General features: G+C 44.8%; 1 protein-coding gene across 3 annotated transcripts in view; it reads left to right on the forward strand.

Annotated features, from left to right (window-relative positions):
• The window catches only part of LOC130406305 (cytoplasmic dynein 2 heavy chain 1), a 136,089-nt gene extending 112,827 nt beyond the window's left edge, over positions 1 to 23,262 (forward strand). For all 3 annotated transcript variants that reach the window (XM_056611802.1, XM_056611801.1, XM_056611803.1), the window contains 8 exons: positions 5,880 to 5,996; positions 8,968 to 9,075; positions 9,757 to 9,858; positions 12,623 to 12,712; positions 16,821 to 16,930; positions 19,214 to 19,295; positions 21,119 to 21,235; positions 22,469 to 23,262. In XM_056611802.1, the coding sequence (XP_056467777.1) occupies positions 5,880 to 5,996; positions 8,968 to 9,075; positions 9,757 to 9,858; positions 12,623 to 12,712; positions 16,821 to 16,930; positions 19,214 to 19,295; positions 21,119 to 21,235; positions 22,469 to 22,630 (888 nt within the window). In that variant the 3' untranslated portion in view covers positions 22,631 to 23,262. The remainder of the gene's footprint in view (positions 1 to 5,879; positions 5,997 to 8,967; positions 9,076 to 9,756; positions 9,859 to 12,622; positions 12,713 to 16,820; positions 16,931 to 19,213; positions 19,296 to 21,118; positions 21,236 to 22,468) is intronic.
• Positions 23,263 to 26,329: the final 3,067 nt, after the last annotated feature.

The raw sequence follows: 26,329 nt of genomic DNA on the forward strand, positions 1-26,329 counted from the left end.
CCCCCCTCTACAACTCTCAACCCAAAATGCATAAAATAGTGTTTGAAATCCAGCTGAATTCAGAGCCGCTCCAACTTGACAGAGTGTAAAGTTTTAGACAAGACAAAATGAAATTCTTTGAACTAGTACAATGTTCCTTGGGGCCCTGACTGCGCTGCGTTCTCGATCAACTGATGGTTAAGTCAGCGTCTGTGACTAATTGGAGATAATGCAGATTCAAGCTTTAGTAAAACCCTGAACTTTCTGACATACTTAGAAAACAAGGCATCTTTTATTTTGCAACCAATTAATTTAGACGCAGAGGATTGTAGAATATGTCTTTTGAATTATCGTTCAAGGACTGGGAGCACATTGTGGAAAACAGTCTTCCTAGATTTTTCGTCAGTTATGAAGTGATGCCAATGTTTATATCTTCACACGGTTATCTTTTACTGGCAAACCTTCTTATGTATGTGAGCTTAAGGGATTTACATCGTGATGGCCTCAGGAATTGTATGTTTTATCACATAAATGCAAATCACTGAAAACGGTGCAGATTTTTTCTTTGAAGTCTTTGTGTTTTGAAAATCTACAAATAAACCGATCCATAAAATATCTGTTGTGTAAATTTTGGTTCATAAAATCAGCATACAAGTCACAACTACAAAAACCTACAACTACCCAAGCAAACTTTTTTTAGTTTTTTAACCTGGTTTTTAAACTGGTTTTAGAGGTTAAAGTTTTTTACCTGTTTTTAACCTGTTTTTCTTATACTTTTTGCGTCAAAGGGCCAAATGCAGATTATATTTGAAAAATTGCTTGTTTTTGCCACTGACGGCCTCAGATTACATTCTTAAATGATGGAAAGGATCGCTACAGAGATATAAAACTTGTTTCTCTACTTCTCGCCTGATCAAGGCCTGTTTAGTATTGTGTTATTGATTTTTTTCCATGTCGAAAAAAATCCCCAAATGTTCCTTTAGTTTCGCAGTCGCAGAATATTCAATTTAGTTTAATCATTTCTGACATTGCGTATTTCACTTTGTTTCATTGCATTGGCTCACTGTGTCTGGTCGGTATTGAAACTTGTTTAGGGTTTAATAAGACAATAGGATTGGAAGCATGAGCATTTGTTTGCCAATTGAAAGAAAAACAAATGGAAGGCAGGACACAAGCATAGTTGCATGTTACAGTGTTACATGTTTCTTATTTTTTTCAATTATACTATGACGTTCTCCAATCAGTCAGGTTTGTCAAAGGTCCTATGGCCAAAATAACCAAGCTATCCTGATCCACGCACAGACAACCGACAGTATTGTGGGCTTGGCAGGTCAGTGTCACATTCAATTCCACCCCTTAAAGCTTCATCCACTGTCGAAAATGAGTTTTCGTTGGTAGTGCATCTTCGCAACAAAACAGAAAACCAGACTTGACTTCACCCTTTGCATTCCTGGTTTCAATAGTAGGACTGCTGGAGCCGAGATGAGTGTTAGTATAGCATTGTTCCATCGGAGGCTTAGAGATAAACCCAAAAAGTATCTCCAGGTCCATGCAGAGTGCAGCCATTTTGAGCCTTGTCATTGATGTCCTCCCTCATCTGAAACGGGCAATTGGAGTCTTACTTATGGGTCCAATTACAGAGCTGATTGCTGCCCCAGATTGCGAGCTGAAATTGTCTGGAGATGCTGTATGACATACTGCTCATTTATATTACATCACACTGACGCTCTGGCTGTGTGTGTGTGTGTGTGTGTGTGTGTGTGTGTGTGTGTGTGTGTGTGTGTGTGTGTGTGTGTGTGTGTGTGTGTGTGTGTGTGTGTGTGTTTGTGTGTGTACACGTTCGCTTTTTGAAATGTGACCCGCTGTGTTTGTGTGACCGTCCTGAAAGGAAATGTGCAACTGGCAGATTTGTTGTTGAATGATCTGTACTTCTTTCCTGTTTGTGCCTGTTTGTGTGTGTGTGTGCATATGCGTGTGTTTGTGGCGGTACTGATGTAACTCTCTAGCAACGATCAGTGTGGTACACTCTGTGTCAGGGTTTACAGATGCGTGCCCTGGTTTGTGTTATTGTGTGCATGTGAGAGCGTAAGGACAGCGAGGTGAAGGGAGAGGGGTGTAATGAGATGGGATTGGACTGGAAAAAGAGAGAATTTACAGAACAGATAAGACAATGGACATGGACACAATGGAGAAGTTGGAAAAAGTATCACACTCCCATTTATGTGGATATGTTTTTGCCTATGGCTGTAAATGGGTAATGAGTGTGTAATATGTGCATTCATAAGTGAGTGTCTGTATCTGTAGGAGAGAGAGAGAGAGAGAGAGAGAGAGAGAGAACAGTAAATTGAGTATAGTCTTTGTTTGTTTGTGTGTGTTTGTTTATGTATGCATTTGTTTGTTCTACTTTTGTGTGCACATGTGCGGCAGTGAAAACCGATCAGGGATATTCATCACTATCAGAGCCTCTCTGACAGCGAGAGGGGGAACAACAGAGAAGGGATAGAGTCACAGTGCACATTGGTTCTGTGGGCTAATCTGTGTTGTATGTGAACGAAACATTTTATTGTGCTTAATGTGATGGCTATTCCCCAATGTAGACGCTACGAAAGTGTGCGTGTTTGTGTGAGTCATCCATGCTGAGCTGTCTCTCTAGATCTGGTCCAGTATTTGTACGTCCTTGTGGGTGTTCATTTATTTAAGTGGATTCATCTCATGCATTCATCGCAGTATGGCAGGCTGATCACTGGAACCACAAACCTTATTTAATTCACACCGCCCCAACAAGGCCATGACATTTGCGCGTGTGTGTGTGTGTGTGTGTGTGTGTGTGTGTGTGTGTGTGTGTGTGTGTGTGTGTGTGTGTGTGTGTGTGTGTGTGTGTGTGTGTGTGTGTGTGTGTGTGTGTGTGTGTGTGTGTGTGTGAAAAGCCACACATTTCTTCTATTTCTCACTGCCGAATGCCATTTGTCACTGTCTCTCTCTGCCTCTCCGCCTCTCTCTGCCTCCTTGTTCCCTTAATTCCTGCCCTCTACTCTCCCTAAAGATCTCCTGTCACCACCTGAGGGTTCTAGCACTTAACAACACACCACACCACACACTCACTCAATCACTCAACCACATACACACACACACATACACACACTGCCTGACATAGTTGGATGTTAGCTGTGTGCATGATTCTGCACACTGCCATTTTCGAATAAACACAACATAAATGAATGTTGCCTATTGATAAAACAGCCACACTGAACACCAATATGAAGAGCTGTCGACTCTCAATAACACACTTTAACTGTATGGATCCATACTAAAGAAACATGGTCATCTACGTGAAAATAATGTTTAGGCTACAGTTTGTTACTGTAATGAACATGGATTCACCACCCAGAGCAGTGAACAATGGAAAGATGAGAAAGGGACTGTTGTGGTCTGACTTTGGTTATCGCTGACAAGGGGAAGAAGGTTCATTATTCCTGGCTGATAAAGTCATGAGCAGGAGCTCATTTGAATGTGGGAAAAACCTCAAAGCATTTTGTTGGCACTAAAAACGCTGTTTCAGATTTGAGGAAAGAAAGTTGGGGTTTTTAGCGAGTAGGACAACTCATTTTACGGGGTAATCAAATACAACAGCGTGAAAACGCTATCAAAACGTTTTGAGAGCATAATGAGAAATATGTTTAATGAATCAATAGATGTCTACAATGAGGCGTAGTTGGGTGACCCCTTTGGCCAGCCATATACGTTCATGTGGGCGTGCCTGCCAGCCTGGTTGCTGGGCTAGGTTGGTCTACCCAAACCACATATGAGGTAAATTGTTGAACTATTTCCATGAAACTATCGGATGGAATGTCCTGATAAGCTTTTTGTTAACTGTGTCTTAATGGGAATTTATACTCTTAATTTGATGAGGCTACATTCATGCATTAATACCCAAGCTTTGTCATGGGAAATAAGACTAATCTTAAAATAATCGAATTCACTATATTTTACCCCGATATGCTTATAATCTTCATGCACCTCCGACTTATCTTTTCTTGCCGTTGATGAGGAGTTTCAAGCTCTCTCTCTCTCACGCACGCACACAAAACACACACACACACACACACACACACACACACACACACACACACACACACACACACACACACACACACACACACACACACACACACACACACACACACACACACACACACACACACAAAAAACACATGCACACAAAACACACGCACTCAAAACACACACACATACGCATACACACACACAGACACACACACACACACACACACACACACACCACATACTGTCCTCCTGAGCAAAGGAGATAAAGCAGGTGTAAGTAAAGAGTTTCCTGGAGCAAATGATAATTTTCCTGGACCAAATGAAAACCATTTATCATACATGCTCCCATCCACGTCCATCCTCCCACTGCTCACACAGTGAAAGACCTACACACACAAACATACACACACACACACACACACACATACAAACCAGATAAAGGATATTTATCAGGGCCTATGCTTGAAGTTCTATTTGTGATTAGGTACATGAGAATCTGTGAGAGAAGACGTTTCTTGCGTATAATACGCCTAATATTCCTATTTGAAAAACACTGCATGTTATATATTATCAACCCTTTACAGAGGGTCTTTGAAACAAGCCATGTACAGTGCCGGGTTAATAGATGACCATTAGGCTGTGTTAGCTATATTTCTTATAGCAAATACAGTCGCCGAGACCGGATATTGGGAATATTACAGCAGGGGGGAAGCAGTGGACGACAGAGCCGTAGTAAAGTTAGGTCGATGGAGATTAGGGTTTTAGTCATCCTAATCTTTGATTAGGCAAGGAGCCTGGGCAGGAAATGCAAGCTGCAAGGTTACGCCCTGTATCCTGTTTCTTTCCGAGTTATTCTACAGAAGAAAACACATTTGATTCAGTGGATGAAGCTCTCAGAAGGGTTCATTATTTGTATTTCCAGTCAACACTCCACACAGTGTTGATTTGAAGCCTTTACACTTGTTCAAGACTGCTGGCCGAGTAAGTTATGATGCACTTACAGATCCCTGCCTCCAGCAACATGATTGGTCGAAACACATACAAAGCGAAGAGACTGAAATGCCCTGTTCCCTCACATTTGAGCTCAGACTTTAGATTTGAACCTTGAGTCTGATTTGTGAGGCTATAGTCATCCAATCAGTCTTTTCTGCTGCATCACAGTATTGAGTCCCTCCCTATTTGTGCAACACCAATCAGAGAGCAGATCTATAACTAATCAGTCCACCAATCAGGACTGATCTGGAGGTAGTGGCGTGTGTGCAGGGATCATTGCGTATGTAAGACAGGGAAAGATAGTTTTATTAGCTTCCTCCGCCATCTCATATAAAAGTGGTAGGGTGTGATAACAGCAGCCGAGAGATGACAACTCAAGGGACAATTAACAGAAATTAAAGCAGAGAAAGAGATGGAGAGAGAGGATGTTTTGAACTACTGAAAGTACATGTTACACATCAGAATAAGCCTGTTCTGCATACGGAATGTGTTGCTTCCAGTCGAGAACCCATAACTCTACAGATGACTTTCTGTATTGTGTCAGTTGAGATGCAATTAGGACGACAGAGTTTGATTCTCACTTCACTGTTGTCATTGAAAGACTAGACCATACAATGTGAAGGGGGTTTTGCCTCCTTATTTTTTGTACATCAAGTTAGATCATGAGTGCATATAATTTCAAATTGTTTCACTATAACAAGGATATGTACCAACCCCTCATCATCATCATCATCATCATCATCATCATCAATGATCAGTCAATACTTCAATATTATTGATAGATTTATTGTTGTGATCATCCCCCATCACCGCAGGTACTGATCAACACATTCTATACTCAACAGGTGATCTCCCAGCTGCGCATCTTGAGTCGATCAGTGGCAACGGGGTCAAAGTTCGACCGGGAGCTCTGGTCCAATGGGCTGTCACCTGTCCTCAACCTTTGGAAGAAACTCAACCAGGTGGGCACACATACTGCCTCTATTCTCCCGTCTGTTTTGTTTCCTTTTAGCGAATCCTCCTATTCCCTCCTCCCTGCTCCCTACTCCCTATTTACTCTCCTCTTATTTTGTAACCACCATAGAGAAGACTGAGATTCACGCCCCACTCTGGCTGAATATTATTTAGGCGAACGAACCTACCACGTCACTTAAACGATTCTTCTGAATGAATCATATGCAAAAATTGTTATACACTCAACCTCCATGCACAAATTAAATTAAAGTCAAATTTTTACCATTTAGGCATGACACTTATTTTTCTTCTATACTTCACTACTTTCAGTGAAGTACCGAACTTCATTGAACATGGTGGTTTTCATTTAATGGTAGCAGGTTTTTTACTTTTTATTTTCATTAAAAAAATCATCCATGCAACAATAACACGGCAAAATTAAAAAGCTGGCGGGAGCTGATTGAAATAAGTGTGGCCAATCGAGCCTGCGCTGTGTGACGGCCAGCAGCCAGACCTGTGTGTGTGTGTGTGTGTGTGTGTGTGTGTGTGTGTGTGTGTGTGTGTGTGTGTGTGTGTGTGTGTGTGTGTGTGTGTGTGTGTGTGTGTGTGTGTGTGTGTGTGTGTGTGTGTGTGTGTGCTTGAGTGTCTCGCCGTTCAGAATGCATGGTTGCTCTGATTAAAATAGTCATCTGTCTGCACAGAAGGAGGCCCGCGTTCAGACCCAATAGCTGTGCCACCTTCTTGCCCGCTTCTCTTTTGTTCTTCCGCATTAGGTGCCGTACTTTCAATCTGTCATTCTCTCACCTTTCCTTCACCCGCTCCCTCTCCCTCTCACAGTCTCTCTCTCGCCTCCCTCGCTCCCTCTCTCCCTCTCACAGTCTCTCTCTCGCCTCCCTCACTCCCTCTCTCCCTCTCACAGTGTCTCTTGTCTATCCCTCTCTCTCCCACTGTCTCTCGTGCCCGGGCAGAGGGCCTTCTTACTTGAGAAGTGAGAGGCTGTCTGTTATTTCTAGCCTCAATGTCTCTGTGACTTATTCAAAGTAAACAAGTGCTTTCAGGCAGAGGACAAGTGGGACTGTGGATGGGTCCACTCTGCTCCGATGCCTCACTCACATGGCAATGGCTGTATTTGTTTGTAAAATATGGATATTTTGCGCTTGAGTGATGATGTTTCCCCCCGAAAAATACAGCGATTGTCAACATGCAGAAGAGGTTTTCGATCAGAGAAAGCTTGACAGGCATTCTAATTCCGACCAGAACCGATCCTCAATATTCATGAAAGACGTTGCGTTTAGTTTTGTATCCCTTGTGCTTCACTTATATGCTGGAACTTTAGTTAAAGCGGATCAAAAGAGTGATGTGGTTTGAATAGGAAATACCTGATGCTGATAGTCTATGGGCTAAGGCAAGCAGATGCAGTCGCTTCTATGATAGTAGGGCAACAGTTGCACAGAGGAGTCTTGGTACAAATATGTGATACAATTATGAGAATTGTCAACACAGTTTTGATTGTATAGAGAAGAAATTACCCTCCAAGTTACAATTAACATCAGGGATGCAAACTTGTCACCTTTCGGCGAAATTCGCCGTTTTTGTTCCGAAAAAGGTCATTTGTGTGATTCATGGAGATCTGCAATAAAAATATTTCGGGGGGGGGGGCGCGTCGTCCAAGTAATCGGCGAACGCAAGCTGTCATAAATATTTATTCCAAGCTTGTTCGTTTGGCCAACCCGTGTAAACATGTCATCTTCGGGTCTGTAGCTGCCTTGATTCCGTACTAGACAGGAGTGACGTTGGTACGCTTCAAAAACGTCAGGCTTTCTAACGTAGGCTAACGTGCTAATGAGAACATTTGTTTGACCGGCTGCCGGTTATATCCGTGTGGTTAATTTGCAGTTGCGGTGTTGTCAGCTTACTGTTACATTAAACAGCAATCAGAAAATGCGGTTATATGCTATAGACCCTATAGTGTCTGTGGTGTAAAGGCTGGGACGAATTAAAAAATATAAATACACTTTATGTTGAAACTATAGACCGTCCCGATTCCCATTGAAACGAATGGCGCGGTGATTATTCTTCAAAACGAGATCTGTTAAATTGTGAAAAATAAATCAAACTGTAATCAGACAACACGGTTATATGCTATAGACCCTAGAGTATCTGTGGTATAAAGGCTGAGACGAATTTCGAATTATAAATATGTACAATCCATAACGTTAGCTCTCTGGCTCATAGCTCAGCGGACTAGAATACCTCATAGAACCATTGCCTGTAGGCCGGAAACGGAAATGGGGGCTGTTTACGTTTGGTTGTAGTCTTTTCGCTCGGTTCTCCGACTCAACAGTAGGGCTAGAACCGAGCGAAAAGACTACAACCAAATTTGAACTACAACGAAACTAGTTCCCTTTCCGCTTCCGGCCAACGAGCAATGAGTCTTCCAACAGAAATCAATGGGATTTACAAAATGCGCTAAATGTACAATAAAACACGATAGAAACTGTATTTCGCTACGATGCTTGATTCAACCACTCTATTTCATCCTAGACAAATCACGAAGTGGGCTCGATGTTCAAAATACCGAAAAAAAATAATAGCTCACAGCAACATTTTGAAAAAAAAAAACTATGAACTAGTTCATTTTTTGGAACTGTGAACTTAGTTCAAATCTTTGAATTATGAACGCTGAACTGAACTAGTTCATTTTAAAATTTGTGAACTGAACTTTGAACTAGTTCACGTAGAAAGTGAACTATCACAACACTGTGTGTGTGTGTGTGTATATATATATATATATATATATATATATATATATATATATATATTCCGCGAGGGGGTTTGGGTCCTTGTCACCTTTTTCATACCTGATGAGTTTGCACCCCTGAACATTGAGATGTACTTAATCTGTCTCTGTCTCTTTCTCTCTCACTCGCACTCACTCTCACTCTGGCATGTCTGCTATGGCCCCCTTGCTGTGTTCAGGGCTCCACTCTGATCCACCAGAAGGTGGTCCTGCCAACGGAGGGCCAGGGTTCGCCGGTCCAATCCTTCATCGTCCTGGAGCAGTTCAACGCAGTCCGCCTAGTGCAGGTACAGACCAGCTACCCACAAAAACACCTTCCCACCATAGGAATGCCGGCGCATTGTCCACAAGAGTAGTTCTGAAAAGGCCCACGGTACAGTTAAGATCGCTGTAGTGTAAGAATTAGAGAGCTAATGGTGAAGTAGGGTATATAGCCATCTACACATTCAATGTTTATCATACCATTTGATGGGATGGTATTTTGGTTTGCCGTGGAAGTACTACTTGAATATCTACAGTACACCTTCTGCAGTTAATAGTCTCCCATAGGGTGTTTTACACTATTGACTCAAACCAGCGTTATGTGCGTACCGTGCTGAACCATGTACTTCAGGCTACTCGTAGGCGGGACAATGCTGACTCAGGCAACATCAAACTATGCATAGCAAGGTGAGGACAACCACAGGAAAGATTATTCCTGTGACTATACCGCCCGAGTGCTGCGAGCAAAGCAACGGATTAAAGACCAGGCCAGAAGTCATTCTAGCGTTTCACTTGCATCTGCTCATCTTTTTTTCAACATGAGGATTCATCATTTCAAATGATTCAAACTACTTAACGTTATCTGTGACATCATTATCGGATACACATACAACGAATACACATGTTCTGAAATGTTGGTGTACATTTCAGTACACCAACAGATCGTGTACTGAACCGCCCCCACCACTCCTGGGTTTCCATTTCAGAGCATCCACCACTCCCTGGCTGCGCTCAGCAAGGTGATCAGAGGAACTCAGCTGCTCACAGCAGAGGTCCAGAAGCTGGCCACCGCCCTGCTAAACCAAGAGGTGAGGGGCCCGGGGGGGGGAAGGGGCCAAGAGGTGAGGGGCCCGGGGGGAAGGGGGGAAGGGGTCCGACCTGCAGAGCTCAGGGGCCCAGGCGTGTGTTCTTGGAGGGATGAAGGACATACTCGGTCCAGAATAGAGTCGTTCAGGAGGCCCCCATGAGAGACAGACAAAGGCCCACACGTCTTAGACACGATGCATCACTCATGAACAGATTTAGATTGACCTTTACTGCAGTTTGACATGCGGAGGAGAAAGGGAAAAGGTTGGAATGAGAGAGGAAAGTGGGTCTGATCTTCACACGGCCACCACCAAGGCACTAGGTGACCAGAAGTACGTAAGGAAGAACCCAAGGAGTCTCACCCTTTTTACTTTATTTAGCAAGCTTTCTTCTAAAGCTGGTTTCACACCGCAGCGCGGCAACTCGCCGCCTCCATTCATTTCAATGAGGGAAGCGCGGCAGAAAGCGGCTGTTGGACCAGGAAGCGGTTGCCGCGCACATGAACGCACACAGATTTTGCCCTACCGCTCAGGTTTCCCCGTGTTGAAATTTAAGGGCGAGCGACACTCGCCCTTAAACATAAGGGCTCCGCCAACGACACACACACAGGTTAGAACACACAGGCACCTGCACACACCGCAGTGACACTCGCCCAGGTACGACGTTATGTTTTTAAACATAACTGCTCTGCCATCGACATACGTGCCCAGGTAAGAACACAAACGCACACACCGCAGCGACACACTTACCCAGGTAAGACAATATGTTTTAAAACATAACGGCTCCGCTGTCGACAAACTCTCCCAGGTAACACGTTCTATCTATAGAGTGTAGAAATTGCGATAAAAGAAGGGAAGAGACAATTTCTCACCTTGACAAGCAACGGCGGGTCGTTCATTTTGTCATATAAAAAACATCGCTCCGACCGGCATATCAACACATAAGTCACGTGATCTTTAAGAGACAGTGTCCCTATAACACAGAATGAAAACATGTCAATGACACAGTATGGTGAATTATGTCTAGAGTCCACCACAAGACTACACTTTGTTGCTCAAAATGTAATATTACCTTCCTCCTTGAGCCTCCCGAAATGTCTTTACATTTTGTTGTGCAATCTTAATATTATTTTTTCCTCCTTGAGCCTCCCGAAATGTTTTGACACTTTGTTGCATAAACTTAATATTCCCCTCCTCCTTGAGCCTTCCCCAATCCTCTTGCGATATTGAAATCCTCTCCTCCCCCCTGCGGTCTGTTTTAGTTGTTTTATTTTTCTTATATTTTGTGTGTATGCTATGTGTTACTGTAGGCTACTGCTGTCTGTCTTGGCCAGGACACTGGAAGAGATGTTTAATCACAATGATGATTATTATTTTCAACCTACCACTTTTCAGCCCTGAATAACAGAAAAAAGCTATTTAGTAATTGATTTGCATGCATAGTATACTACACTTTCCATTGAACAATTACCCCTGTTACCATAAATTGATTAATTTTATAATGTAATCAAATGCTCACACACTAGCTGCTTTCAGACACACGTGTTAGTCCTGACATTCTCCTGATGGGCAGTATATGTGAACAACATATCCTGACATCTGTACCCTGAAAATCTCCTGAATAGTACCACCCCTGAGGTTGTATTTTCTCTGTAGGAAATGTAAACTACCTTCTATGTGATTGAGGAGTAGAAAGTCTGTATTTCTCACACCACTTCAGTGGGCATGTTGTTGAGGCTTTTGTATGTCATTGAGTGGCCCCCTAAATGATAATCAGCCTGTTGCCTTTTATTCGCTGAATGGTTAAAAAATATGTAAATGTTGGCACAGCTTTTAAGAGTCATTTGTGGTGAACGAATGTTATACGTTGTAAAATGATAGGCAAAATGTTGCTATATTATGCGCTCAGAAATTTGTTACATTATCGACTGGGGTTTCCAAATTATTGCTATGGGTTTAATTACAACTAGAGGTTGAGCGCGCGCAACCCGTGTGCGAAAACTCTAGTTTGCATAATAGACAATACAGTCAGTTGCTTTCAGGAATGAAACCTGTGATGTTTGTGTCGGCAGACGCTATTTATCAATCATGGATGAGTGATAGCATAAGTTATCGCTTTGCTGAGCAAGGAGCTAAGGAGCTAACATGGCTAGTTGTCATAGAAACAGTAAAGCCCTTAGTGCCTTTGCGCTTATCATTTACATTTTTTATGTGATCCCTTATGAAGTGCTGCTCTCTGAAAAGTTCACCCTGAGTTCTAACTTACTTGGTATCGTCAGCATAAGAACTCTTTACCGGAGGCCGTAAATAAGATACCCTCAATGTTCTGTTTCCCGGTTCAGGCTTCATAACTGAGCTTGGTGCAAGCCCAATACACATTGCCATGTATATCTTGTGTAGGTATGAGACACACACACAGCAGTGGAGTGAAGAGCGAGCAATCCTTTATGCTTGGTTAAGGCACCTAAGCCTGAACAACAGCAACCCCATGCTGTGCGTGTTGATGGGGGGAGGCTACACATGATGGATTGTGCGTGTGTGTGTGTGTGTGTGTGTGTGTCTTTGATCTCCTTTCTACCGTTCAGGGAATTGGACCGCTAACCTGTGCTGGAGGAGTTAACGACTCCCTTTCATCCACTTTTCTTTTCATTTACCATTTTTCTCACTGCTCATTATCGATGATTATATTCAGTTATCCGAGGCCGAAATAACAATCTCTCTCATTCCCCTGCCGTCCCTCTCCCCCTCCTCCCCACCCCTGCACCAGTGTCCCCAGACGTGGCTCAATAAGTGGGAGGGGCCCGAGGAGCCCATGCAGTACCTCAGAGCCGTGGTGACCAGGGCCCTCGCCATTCAGGTAAACTTGTGATTCCTGTCAACAACAGTGTTGGGTATCTCTACTTTTGAAAGTAATCCGTTAGGTTACTTTGTTACTATCAATTAAAAGTAATCCGTTACGTTACTACGTTACCTATAAATAAAAGAAACGCGTTAGAGTACTCGTGCGTTACCAACAATTAAAATGCGTTTGGGGTGCGTGCGTGTCCGCCTAGCGCAACAACAACACACATCCTCCTTTAGATGCACCAACAGTGCTGACTGTTTATGAATCAATCATGAACCTATAGCATAATGACAGGAAAGACAGTCATCATATTGCACGTTTTATTTAACAGGCATTCATCCTTTGATCATTTGAACAGCTTCCATGAATAACATACTCCGGTAACAGGCAGTTATTTTAACAGAATGTAGCTTACCGTATTGGCTGCGCACAAAAGAACAGTGCGTCACACATAGCTTATCCACTTTACAAGTGCAGGCGCCTAACAAAGTGCTTAACAGGTAGGCACGCAACCTTTTAGAATTGGAAATTTAACTCAATTTAACCGTATGCGTTGCACAAAAGAACAGTGCATGGCACTAAAAAAACATTGAAGAACTGAAAATGTTCGTGTGACCCTATAGCCCTACATTCATAACAATCACGTAGGCTACCTTTAGCCTATTTATCACCAAAGTAATGGTTGAAACGTAGGAGAAGAAGGTGCTCAAAACGACCACTATGTTCTTCTTGTCCTTTTCGCTCTGTAACTCAAAATAATGAGCGTACCTCCAGGAATCTAAGGCTATCTTCTCGTCCATCTTGCCGCCGTAACACACGTAGCTTACACACACAGGTGCGCGCGCACACACACACAGAGAGCGAGAGAGAGAGATGCAAGGAGCAGGGCAGCAGCATCTGACTAAATGCAGAAAACCCGGGACTTTACTTTCCTTATCGGGAGAAAATCTTAAAGTAACGGAGTAACGAGTGGTTATTTTGGAAATTAACGAGTTACTGATTACTGAATTCGCAAAACTAACGCGTTAGGTTACTCGTTACTGAAAAAAACGAATAAGAGTACTCTAACGCGTTACCCCCAACACTGGTCAACAAACACAACTGAACCCACCATGAGCACTCATGAGGGACACCTAGCGCTCGTTACTCATGCACTGATGGTGATTGGGGGGGTATGGGGGCAGGGGGGGCTTAGCTTATTTCTTAATTACCCCTGAAGGGATTCAATAGTCCCAAAAGGTTAATGGCGGTATCATCGGGCAGACCCTGTGGGACACAAAGACACACGTCGTCGTAATAAGTGGGCGGATGGTGGTGTCAGAATCACTAACCACCCTCTACGGGGAACAACCAGGGCACCACAATGACCCATCTCTGGGTCTCCGTGGGAAGGGAGGTCTGAGAGAGGACGTGTGGACTGTTCTGAATGAGGTTGAGGTTCCGCTGCCTCGTTTTGATCTCTTTTAATGCCATGCTTGGTAACGTGCCTAAGCAACCTAAAGAGACACCGGTGGTTTAGGCATGGCCAACAACGTCCCATCTTTTGCGTTGCTGGCGATGATTGCAGATCTTTTGTTTTCGGGGGGGCGGCAAGTCATCATTTAACGTACATTTTGTTCATGCCTCCCAGGCCTTCCTATGAATAGATCAACTCTGAAGTGTAAACTCTTGAGTATCAATCAAGCCGGATCGGTAATGCAGAGCCATGACGGGATACAAAATGTAATCATTTCTAGTGTGTTTTCACATTTTTTCAAGAGGATAGAAAGAGTTGACATCTGAGAGCCTTGGGGCCTGCGTCCGTTGCCAGCCTACGAGGGCTGTCTCACTAAACGCCTACGTTGATATGTTCAGACAGACTACTGTACGCACACTCCACTCTGGAGACTATTGCCATTCAAATGGGATGCTTCCCCACATATCGTGTAGGCGGTACCACTTACATTTGCTGTCCTTCTACCATGGCTGCCTGTCCGTTCTTTCTGTCTGTCCGCCTGCCTCTCTCTCTCTCTCTCTCTCTCTCTCTCTCTCTCTCTCTCTCTCTCTCTCTCTCTCTCTCTCTCTCTCTCTCTCTCTCTCTCTCTCTCTCTCTCTCTCTCTCTCTCTCTCTCTCTCTCTCTCTCTCTCTCTCTCTCTCTCTCTCTCTCTCTCTCTCTCTGGCCATCTGTCCGTGTTATTGCTTTGGTGTGTCTTCTTCCTTCCTTCCCGCCTTGTGTATTCATCCTAATGTGGGGCCATTCATCTTTGTATCATTAATACTTTGTGAATGTGTGTGTGGGTGCCGGTGTATGCATGCATGAACGTGCTGTTAGCCAATCAGACTGATGCAGGCTGAGCAGACCAGAGCTGCTGCTTAGTGGGGACTGCAAACTGCCTGCTTGGGATCCAAGCCGAATAAAATGACCTTGCACACACACACACACACACACACACACACACACACACACACACACACACACACACACACACACACACACACACACACACACACACACACAATGCATTATTAATGAGCAAATTCTCTTTCTTTTGTGTGTGTGTTTGTGTGCGAGATAAGTGTTGCGGGGCCGTGTGTTTCCTATGTATGTGCATATTTAGTCTTGAGCATAAAGCCTCATCCCAGTCTATCTGTCAGGGCAGTGGAGATAGACGCTGGGCTGAGAATGAACCATATATAATAGAGATTACATCAGAAGTTTGCTTGCTGTCGCGCCTGTATTTGTCAGCAGTGTCCTACTGACCTTCAAAGCCGCCTGCTTCTGTGTAGAATCTACTGAGAAAACGCTAAAAACGCTTACTTAGTTTAAATTGGATGATGAGGACTGGACCACAATCCTTTCTCTCGCTCTCTCTCTCCTCTGTCTCTCCTCTCACCGTCTCCTCTCTCTCTCTGTCTCTGTCTCTGTCTCTGTCTCTGTCTCTGTCTCTGTCTCTGCCTCTCTCTGCCTCTCTCTCTCTCTGCCTCTCTCTCCTCTGCCTCTCTCTCTCTCTCTCCTCTGCCTCTCTCTCTCTCTCTCCTCTGCCTCTCTGCTATCTCCTGTCTCTGCTCACTGCCCTCTCCTCTCTCTCCTCTTTCTTTGTCTCTGTGAAAAAGCTTCATGTTATCCTTGTCCTGGTGTTAATACTGCGTTAGCGTGAGCTGGCTGTAATATTGTCGTCTCCAGGGCTGAAGGCCAGGCAATATCCTGACCTGGTTGAAGTTGGGCTGTAGGCCCGTTTTGACTGGTGCATAATCATTAGCTGACCCTCTGACCACCAGACCACACACACACACATCCCAACTGTGGGGACCTGCTGTATCTTTTTTTGTTTCTGTACCACACAGGAGAGTAGAAATAATTATAAAAAAAATAAGGTAAAGGTCATAATAAGGTTATATGATATAAAAATGTTTTGGTATTTTTATTTGGTTCCTTCTCTTTTGTGCTTGTTTGTTTGTTTATGTATATGCATTAAGGTGTGTGTGTGTGTGTGTGTGTGTGTGTGTGTGTGTGTGTGTGTGTGTGTGTGTGTGTGTGTGTGTGTGTGTGTGTGTGTGTGTGTGTGTGTGTGTGTGTGTGTGTGTGTCTCTATGGCAGTATAATTGGGTCCCGGTGTTATCTTTGGATGTGTGTGATGGGTGGTGGTGATAAAAGGACAAGAGGACATCAAACACTCAAATGGCAACGCACACTCTTTTATTGACCCCAAAGCTCTCTGAGCGGTTCCCACCCGCCCCCGCCCTGTCCCACTGTCTTAAATGCACACACTTTGGCAACATCAAATCCAGGCACATTTTCCTCTTGAGGTCAATTTTTTGGTTTGTGTTTGATAAAAAAAAATGGAAGCAGTGAGTACAATTTATTGATTTTATCAAACTTTGGTCCGCAACACGACACAGTTTTTTTTATATGGTTAAATGTTTTTCTTCTATTTTCACTGTGTCAATATATTCATCATGTTCCCATTCTCTTCTCCTTCCATCTCTAAATTTTCAGCTCAGCTCATGTAGGAAAACTGAATATCATAGTGGTTGTTTTTAGGAAAATGAAGTCATTTTTTCTCTCTGTATTTATTATGTGTGTGTGTGTGTGTGTGTGTGTGTGTGTGTGTGTGTGTGTGTGTGTCTGTGTTCCCTCAGGGCTGGGTGGAGCGTGCAGGCAGACAGGCCCTGCTTGCTGACACCCTGGACCTCTCCGACCTCTTCCACCCAGACACCTTCCTCAACGCCCTGAGACAGGAGACAGCCAGGTGACCCATGCATGCCGGCCTCATGTTTGCCCTGTGTGTGTGCGACTGTGTGTGTGTGTGTGTGTGTGTGTGTTTGTGTGTCTATGCGTGTGTGTGGGTGTGTGTCACAACTCTGTATCTGAAAAGCGGCCCAAAAGCATTGTCGTTTTGCCAACTGGATACGACAAGAGTCTTATCTATTAGTTAGCTTCGCTGGTCTGGATACGTCACCCCTTGTATTCTTCCGATTGGTCGTGGTGTTATCCAATTGCGTGCAGTGATATTTTCAAATGCCTGCTTGGTGCCGCCCCTCGAGTAGGGCCATTTTAATAACTCGTTGCCAGATGCTAAAGCTTTCTAGATGTGGGTCTGGATTTCCCGAATAGTATAATGGCGTGTTGTGTGGTGCATTTCATATACAACATAGATCATTATAACGCTCCCACTCAACTGCGGTTCCAGCACAGCTAGCATGTCCCTGGTCCTTCATAGAACTCTCGGCACAAAACTCATGCTTTTGAAATCTCTTCATTTCAAAAACCTGCTGAGACAGGGTTTGCAGACATTTGGTTTGAGGAAAGGTAGAGCTTCTGAATAAAAATCGTTTTACAAGTTTGAATATGATAACAGACTATGATCGTATGAAAATAGGAAAAATGTGTAAGGGATAATGTATAGAACCCCGGTCAATTTCGGGAAAATAAGCCCCGACAGGGCGAACAGGAAACCGACGCGCAGCAGAGGTGTCTTACTTCGCCCTGAAGGGGCTTATTTTCGATAATGACCGGCGACGTTCTATACATTATCCCGCTTATTACACGGCTACTTACCAAAACGAAGAAATAACTTCACATGGTGTGTCTTTGTACAATTTATTTGTTACCAGTATTCGTAGTGTTGATCAGCAGAGAAATAGTCTGCCAAAGACGTTGACGTCGCTTAGCAAACGAAGACGCTGGGGTTGACAAGTTACCGGACTACTTGCGGTGTGATACCAAAGAGGTCATTAGAGGAGATAAGCCCTTTGTTTTCCTCGATGGCGGTCAATTATACTTAGCAACGGTGAATTATCAAATATAATTCACCGCCGGAAGTTGTGAAGAGCCCATGCAAGTGAATGGAGCGTTCCACGGCATTGAGAAGACCCGTGTAATAAACATTTTTAATGTATGCCTGTGCGAAATTAAAAATGCTTCACTTCAGACCACTTAGACTTGATTAAGCTATAGTCCTCAAATGTCATTTTGATTTAAAAGTTCTCTCACATTTGTTTTGTGGTTAGATGTTCAGCCCTTTGTGTGTGTGTGTGTGTGTGTGTGTGTGTGTGTGTGTGTGTGTGTGTGTGTGTGTGTGTGTGTGTGTGTGTGTGTGTGTGTGTGTGTGTGTGCTTGTGTGTGTGCGTGCTTGTGTGAGTCTGTCTATGTTTGTCTATTTGCATACTCTGGCCAGTCCAAAAGCACAATCCAAAATATACTATGAGAATGCTCAAATGTCCCAATCAATCATTCCGAAGCAGCAAAGATCTATATCAGGCTCTTTGTATGCATCTGCGTGCTCAAGCGCTTCTGTGTGTGTTCTTGGCCCATTCCAGGGTGTCTGGATGTTATGTGTGCACTCTGAAGCTAAACGGTAATCACAGCTATCAGAGCTTTCGCTGAGGGAGTATGTGCTGTCCCTGCAGCAGCCCCAGACCCCTTCCCCCTGCCCATCTATATAAAGCTCCCTGTAGCTTCACAGACCTGGTTGGCGCAGTAGACACAAGTCAGTCTAATCATCTGAAGGTCGTGAGTGATTTGATCGTGTTTACGGATAAAAACGCCAATAAATTGGGCTGTGTACTAATGGTCATAGGAAACAAATCTTTTCTTCATTCACAACGGTAGTAGAAAATAAAGCTGTGTTTTAGTTAAACGCGCTGCTGTAAGGATTGAATGTTTCATTCGTAACTGGAGACTCCACAGGCTGATTCAATAGTACACCAGAAATGGGTATTGGTGCAGAAATACAAAATATACAAAATGCGGAAACAATGTTAAGGATATGGGATAAATGAAAGTCAAAATAATGGAAATATACGATGTAGTTCCAGGTGCCAGGTGCCACCACCAGTTATCCAGAGGTACTCCGTCGTTCTTCATGCTTGAGGAACACCAGTGTACATAAAATGTGTGCACGCGCATCTGCGTCTGTGTTTCACATGTTTCTGTGTGTGACGGTGTGAGTGTGAGGGTGTGGGAGTGATGGTGTGGGTGTTGGTAGGCTTGTGAACGGCAATTTTCCAACCTGGTGACTCATTTCCCTCAGGTCCATGAACTGTTCCATGGATAGTCTGAAGTTTGTGACATCGTGGATGCGTCCAATCCAGGAAGCCAAGCTGCAAGTCAAGGTATTCTTCCTCTTCCTCTAGTGTTTGTGGATCAATGACAAAGGGCTGTGTGCATCTCTTGTTGAACCGGAGAGCAGATTAGGGGGAAGGGGTGGGGAAGGAGTCGGCAATGGCTTTGAACCTCAGTCACACAAATCCATCGTCTTTAATTACTTCAGATATTGGTCAGGGGGTTAATGTCTCTCTACTGTTGGACTAACTTGGTGGTCGCTTACGAGAGAGAGAGAGAAAAGGATTATAGCCAAGGATAGAGAGAGAGAGAGAGAGAGAGAGAGAGGGGGGGAGGGGGATATATATATATATAGAGAGAGAGAGGGGGGGAGGGGGATATATATATATATAGAGAGAGAGAGGGGGGGAGGGGGATATATATATATAGAGAGAGAGAGAGAGAGAGAGAGAGAGAGAGAGAGAGAGAGAGAGAGAGAGAGAGAGAGAGAGAGAGAGAGAGAGGAGAGAGAGAGAGAGAGAGAGAGAGAGAGAGAGAGAGAGAGAGAGAGAGAGAGAGAGAGAGAGGGATACAGAGAGAGAGAGAGAGAGAGAAGGATACACAGAGAGAGAGAGAGAGAGAGAGAGAGAGAGAAGGATACACAGAGAGAGAGAGAGAGAAGGATAGAGACAAGGATACAGAGAGAGAGAGAGGGAGAGAGACAGAAGGATTAGAGACAAGGATACAGAGAGAGAGAAGGAAATAGACATGGATACAAATGGAGAAAGTGAGAGACAAAGAAGGATAAAGCCCAGAATAGAGGGAGAGTAGAGACAGAAGGATAGAGACAAGGATACAGAGAAAGAGAGGGATGAAGAAAGAGAGAGAGAGAGCGGTAAGGGGATGTCTGTTGGTGATTAGGGGGGAGGCAGTAGATGTAGCAGAGAGGAAAGTCTTAGACATCTGGGGAGGGAGGGAGTTATTGATGACTCCCTCCACCTCCCGCAACACACACACACACACACACACACACACACACACACACACACACACACACACACACACACACACACACACACACACACACACACACACTGTCCAGCCTCCCTCTCTGGGTTTGTCTCGGTGTCGCTCGGCCCCTCCCTGCTCCTTCCTCTCCTCCTCCTCGGTCACGGGGGGATGATGAAGGAGGGCCGGTCGCCTCTGTAGCACCGGACCCCGCCGCCGGACCCCGGAGCGTCTAGCCACTCGTGGAAAACCCCTGACTCATCGCGCTGATGTCACACACACACACACCGACATGCGCGCACACGCACACACACAGACACAGACACAAGCACACACACACACAGTGTCACGTGTCCTCTGGGTTTCCCCTCTCCCTGTTGGACGTGTTCTTGTGTGGAAGTGGTGTTGAGGGTCCCACCCGGACTGCGGGGTAGGTCACCCGGCTATTAATTCAGCCCAGACGTCCAGACTACCAGGGCCATGTAGTTCCTGCTGATACACATCTCCCCCCCGCTCGCTCCCCCCACTCTCTCCCACTCTCGCTCTCTGTGTGGCTCTGTCTCTCTCTCGTTCTCTGTCCATTGTTAATCTCTCACAGACACACACACACACACACAAACACACCGAACGTGCACACACACACCGAAAGCACACAGACACACACACAAACTCATACGCACACACACCGAACGCACGCACACACACGGACACACACAGGGTGGCCTCTTCGCAGCCGCATTCCTTCATTCTATTTTTTTCTTCTTTTCTTGACTTGCCTTTCTTTTTTCTTTCTTTCTTTTCTTCTTCCATCTTCTCGCCATTTCGCCTGTTGTGCACCCTCTGTTTCTAAAATTGACCCCCAGTGCTCTCTCTCTCTCTCTGGCAGGTGGGTGGGCTCCAGTTGGAGGGCTGTTCCTTCGACGGCACGCGTCTGTCTGAGAACCAGCACGATTCCCCCAGTGTGTCGGCCGTCCCGCCCTGCTACATGGCCTGGGTCACACACGTACGTAGCCCCCGTCTGTCTGCCTCTGTTGTTCATCACAGACCCCGCATGGTAACACACACAGAGCCCCGCGCCAACCATTCAACAAGAACAATTAGGGGGTTAATGCATCCAAACGAACCTACGACCTTATAAGGCCCTGCTGCCTCCCACCACTTTAGTCCTACCTGAACACAGAGATGAGGATGAGGTGCATATATTAGCTGTATACATGTGATGTAAAACACTGCAGTCTGGACTTCAAATATACTAAATCTGTAAGAAGACTAAATAACCCTTCCTAATGCGTTGGCTCAGTGTTGTCCTCAACAACACCCTCTCCCAGACCTTAGATCGTTAGAGTCATTGTATTTGTTTGCAGGATGTGCAAACAGGCGTAACTCCAAATTGAATGAATGATCCCCTAGCTCAGCAGAGTGGTGAATTCTGGAGAAAAGTAGCATGTCCACCGTGGAACAGCAAGTCCTTGGACAAATACTTTCCTCACTGCAGCGCACATAAGCTATTAAAAGAGAATCATGTTGCTGTCAGTCGCCTCGTCAACTTGCAGTAGCAAAGCATTTATTCATTTTCTAATTAGAACTTAGAGTCGGCGTGCTGCACGTTGGTGAGGCCCAGCTGCGGCCTGCGGCCCAACCTCACCCCGTTACATTCCTGTGGATGCACGTTGCACTGAATAAACCTTGGTATGAACCAAACGCGAAAGGACCGGGCATCGGGCCTTCATTGTTTTGCCTCGAGGCAGTTCAGACAAAGCGACGGTAACGTTAGCTTGATGGTGACACCGCGGTGCAAACAACACGGGACGTTGATTCAATTGGATCTTTAGTTCGTTAGTTTGTTACAGCACGTTTCTATTTGTTCATTCTGCCCGTGCTTTGTTTTTACACAGCCTGCAATTGAGCTGTTCCCCTCACCACGATGCATTCAATTCCCCCTTCCATGTCCCTGCACCCCCCTACCCTTGCAGCCATCCCTACGGGAGGGGGGGGGGGGGTGATGTTTACAATTGTTGCCGCTGGGTTTGACAACGGAGCCATTCCTGGGCTATCAACAGGAAGAGCCACAATATCAACAATGACAGTTTAACACATTGTGATTGTAGATGCAATTTATGGTAATGTCTGTGTATATTCATTCAGCTGTGTTTGTGTGTTGTTGTGTGACTGTGTATGTGCGTGTGTGTGTGTGACTGTGTGTGTGTGTGTGTGTGTGTTTGTCCGTCCACCACAGAGCTCTAGCTCCAGCTCTGCGGGGCTGCAGGAGTGCATCTGGCTGCCGGTGTACAGCAGCTCAGAGAGGGTGAAGGTGGTGGCCCAGGTGGCCCTGCCCAGCGGAGCCAACCCCAGCCAGTGGATCCAGACCGGAGCAGCCCTCTTCCTCAAACAGCTGTGATCCCGCCTTCCCGTTGGTGGGCTTATGGCAGTCACATGGTACTGGGGGACGAATGGGAGCCAAGATTAGTTTTTTTTGGGATTTGAAAGCTTGTCCCTTATGCTTTGAAGGCAGGTAATATAACCGCTATCAGCTCTGGGGAAAGAAAGTCTGGACTGAGTCTGCTGCTGAAAGTGGAAGGAAACACTACTTAATTTGTCTTGGTCATTATTTAGGATTGGATGTGTTTTTGTATGCTTGTAGCCCGTATTTAATGTTGTGTTTTGAACTGAGTTGCCTGCTAAAATGGGACAGTACACTACTTCATTAGTCTTCATCGTTATTTTCATATCATGTTTTCTTGTTTGCTCTTTTGAGAACATAGGAACACAGACCAAAGCTCCAGCTAACTTTTGTACTGTATTTATTGTTGGATAAATTACCATGGAGGAGGGTGGAAATGATAGCCGCTGTGTGCCTTCTCTTTCATTCCATTTTTTAATCTTGCAGAGCAAAGCTATCATTCCCTTGTACCACATACACACACGCACACACATGGGTTAGTGGATAACCCCTGTGTGATTGGTTGTGAGTTGAGGCAGAGTGGAGTGGCTGAATCTGTGATGGATGGCTACAGGGCTACATGAGGAGGAGGTGTGTGTGTGTGTGTGTGTGTGTGTGTGTGTGTGTGTGTGTGTGTGTGTGTGTGTGTGTGTGTGTGTGTGTGTGTGTGTGTGTGTGTGTGTGTGTGTGTGTGTGTGTGTGTGTGTCTTTCTTTTACAGAGGTCAGCATTTGTGATGTGTTTGTTAATGTGTCGCGGACTAAAAGACAAACAAAGAGGGTGAAATCTGATTGATTGTCTAATTATGTCGTTGGATATGCATGCAGTTGTGTTAACCAGTCTGTGCGTGCGTGTGTGTGCCTGGCTCTGAAATGAAGAGGAGCGTGTATTGTGTGTGTACTGCACTGTGACAAAACGGGAGAGAAATGGAACAGCGGGTTTAAAAAGACGATTGGATTTCAGCAAAAACACAACCCTTTGGGTCAGGTTGTGAAAGACGGGGAAAATACACAATACACACACACACACAAATATATATATATATATATCAGTGGAGGCTTCTCCAGTGAGGAGAGGGAGGAAGATCCTCCTTAACATTGTTGAGAATAAAAAATTTAGATTGCCCAGACTACTGTAATGAATTAATGCTCCTAAATATGACTGCTTTAATGCCTTTGTATTGGAATGTTTGTTTCCCTGGGTAAAGGGATATTAGCACACCCTATCGCCTATTGACAATTACTTCAGGGAGGACGTTCCTCCCTCAGCCTCCATTGACTCCCATTCATTACTCAGAAAGTGTTGGCGGCCGGTGAATAACATGGGGTTCAATGGGAGAGAGGAGGAAAGTCCCCCTCTGAGTGGGTGTGACTAGCTAAGGGATATGGATCCCGCCTACGTCTATTCACAAATAGGCTGGAGCCCTCGCTGCGCTATGAACCAATAAGCAGGAGTCCTGGCTGTGGAGCAGGCCGGAGGGAGGGGTTATCCCCTCAAGTCTATCCTACGAGAAGCATGGACCTATTGACGGGAACCAACGAACCCTCTCAGTTTTATGCCTTCATTGCGAACCCTCTGTTCGCTTTAAGGGCTTTTTATGCTTCAACGTTCCCGCAACGCAAGGGGGTAACGAACCCCCTACATCCTTGCATACCCTCCTTGTGTCCACCGCAAGGGCCGGACGTGCGCCTCCCAAAAATCATAATCTTCCATCGAGGCGACGCAGCAGCAAGGGCTGCGATTGGTCTGCTTACTAAAACCCGACTCAGAACCATAGATGTTCACGACTGCGCCGAAGCGTCTGCGATATCATTGCGTTGCGGGAACGTTGAACCATAAAAAGCCCTTTATAAGACGTTTCCGTAGCCCGCGGCCGGTCTGCAGAGCCCGCAGCCAAGCTGCAGAGCAGGAGGATTGACTTGATCTATGAACGAAGTCCCTCAATCTTAATTGGCTTAACACCATGACCAACATTCTGAACATCCATTAACGTCCACATTCGCCTCAACCAATGTTAGGCTTCCAGCCCATGTAAATAGTTGTGAAATAATGTTCTTGTTCTTTTAATTGTTTGTTACTCTGACCAATCTGTTTGATATTGTGGAAAGGATGTTAGTGAATGATTCAGAGCATGATGCATTTTAAATGGCATCACTTTTGGTCATGTGTCTTCATTTTTCTCAAAACAGTGGCTGTAGCTGAAAATAAACATAGCCGAATTTCAATCAATAGCTTCAGTCATTGAGGGCAAAAATAGGCCCAATGATGATCTTTCTATTTAGTTTTACAAATTAAGAGTAGATTTGACTAATTGGCTTTGCATCCTTTCTGCCCTTGTAGTCCAAGACATGCTACCCACCAGCTTTCAAAGTACAATGCTGCCACTGGTGGATTTGTATCAATTCACATAATTATCCCACCCACCAAAACACCCTGAAACAACTTGAGTCTCACATATTTATGCCACCATACGCCACTAACAGTGCAAGCAGGCCAATGGCAACCAAGCATGCAGTCCTTCCTCCCCATATACCAGCCGCTGTGAGCGAGTCAAAGGAAGAAAAGGCCATCAATCTTCCATGACGAAATTACAGAGAAGATTCCGGTGAGATAGTTCTGGAAGAGAAAAGCAAGAGGTTGAGTTAAAGTGTTCAGTGTTACACAACTGTGTGTGTGTGTGTGTGTGTGCGTGTCTGTCTCACTGGGGGGCTACAGGGTTCCGGTGGCATGGTTTTGCCACTTGTTTGGTACTGAGAAACACTGGAGTTGTATATAATGACAGCGAACAGAAGATCGTTTTCCACTTCTACTTCTCGCTACTCCTCTTGTGTTCTGGGGATTTTACTTCTGTCCATAAATACAATGTCACGACAACGTTGCGTGTGGGCACGGGAAGTTAGTTTTGGCTTGGTGTCGCCGTTCGACTAATGACTCATCAACATTAGCCACTCTCAATGACGGCAAAGAACAATAACAGCCAATTCCTAACAACTAAAGTTCAGACTACATTTAGACTCATGATTAACAGAAAAAGTTAACTTCTAACAATAAGCATTCAACTATAAGTGTCAAACCAGACTTGTTTCCAAGGTAACGAGTGGTATTTTATTTGTTTTGCATAAAGGACATGATACTTTTGCAATTCCTCCCCAAATTTCTGTTCACTGCTCCTTGTCTGCTAAGTGAAACATGGCATGTTAACTACAAGCTATTAATTAGCTACTCATACCACGCACACACAGTCTCTCAAACACACACACACGCGAGCCAGACACAGAAATAGATACACACACACATCCAACACAAAGACATAGACACACACACACACACACACACACCCAGCACACAGACATAGTCACACACGCGCCAGACATAGACACACACACATCAAACACAAAACAGATTTCACTCTACTGTCGTGATCTGACTTGTTAGATGGGAGTGTTTGAAATTTCATAACAGTTGCTGGACCCTGGAGGGCAGACGTGTGTGTTGTGGAGAGGAGGGGTACGATCTCATGGAATAACGTCAATTGCCATGGTCAGCCATTGTGTTTGCAACCCTATAACTTTAGGACCCATCTCTACCACAATTGGCACATGTCTATTGGTATTGGAGAGCATGTATCGCTTGCTTAAATATAACCATCTATTTTGAA

Source organism: Gadus chalcogrammus, chromosome 16, assembly GCF_026213295.1.
Source record: "Gadus chalcogrammus isolate NIFS_2021 chromosome 16, NIFS_Gcha_1.0, whole genome shotgun sequence".
NCBI lineage: Eukaryota > Metazoa > Chordata > Actinopteri > Gadiformes > Gadidae > Gadus > Gadus chalcogrammus.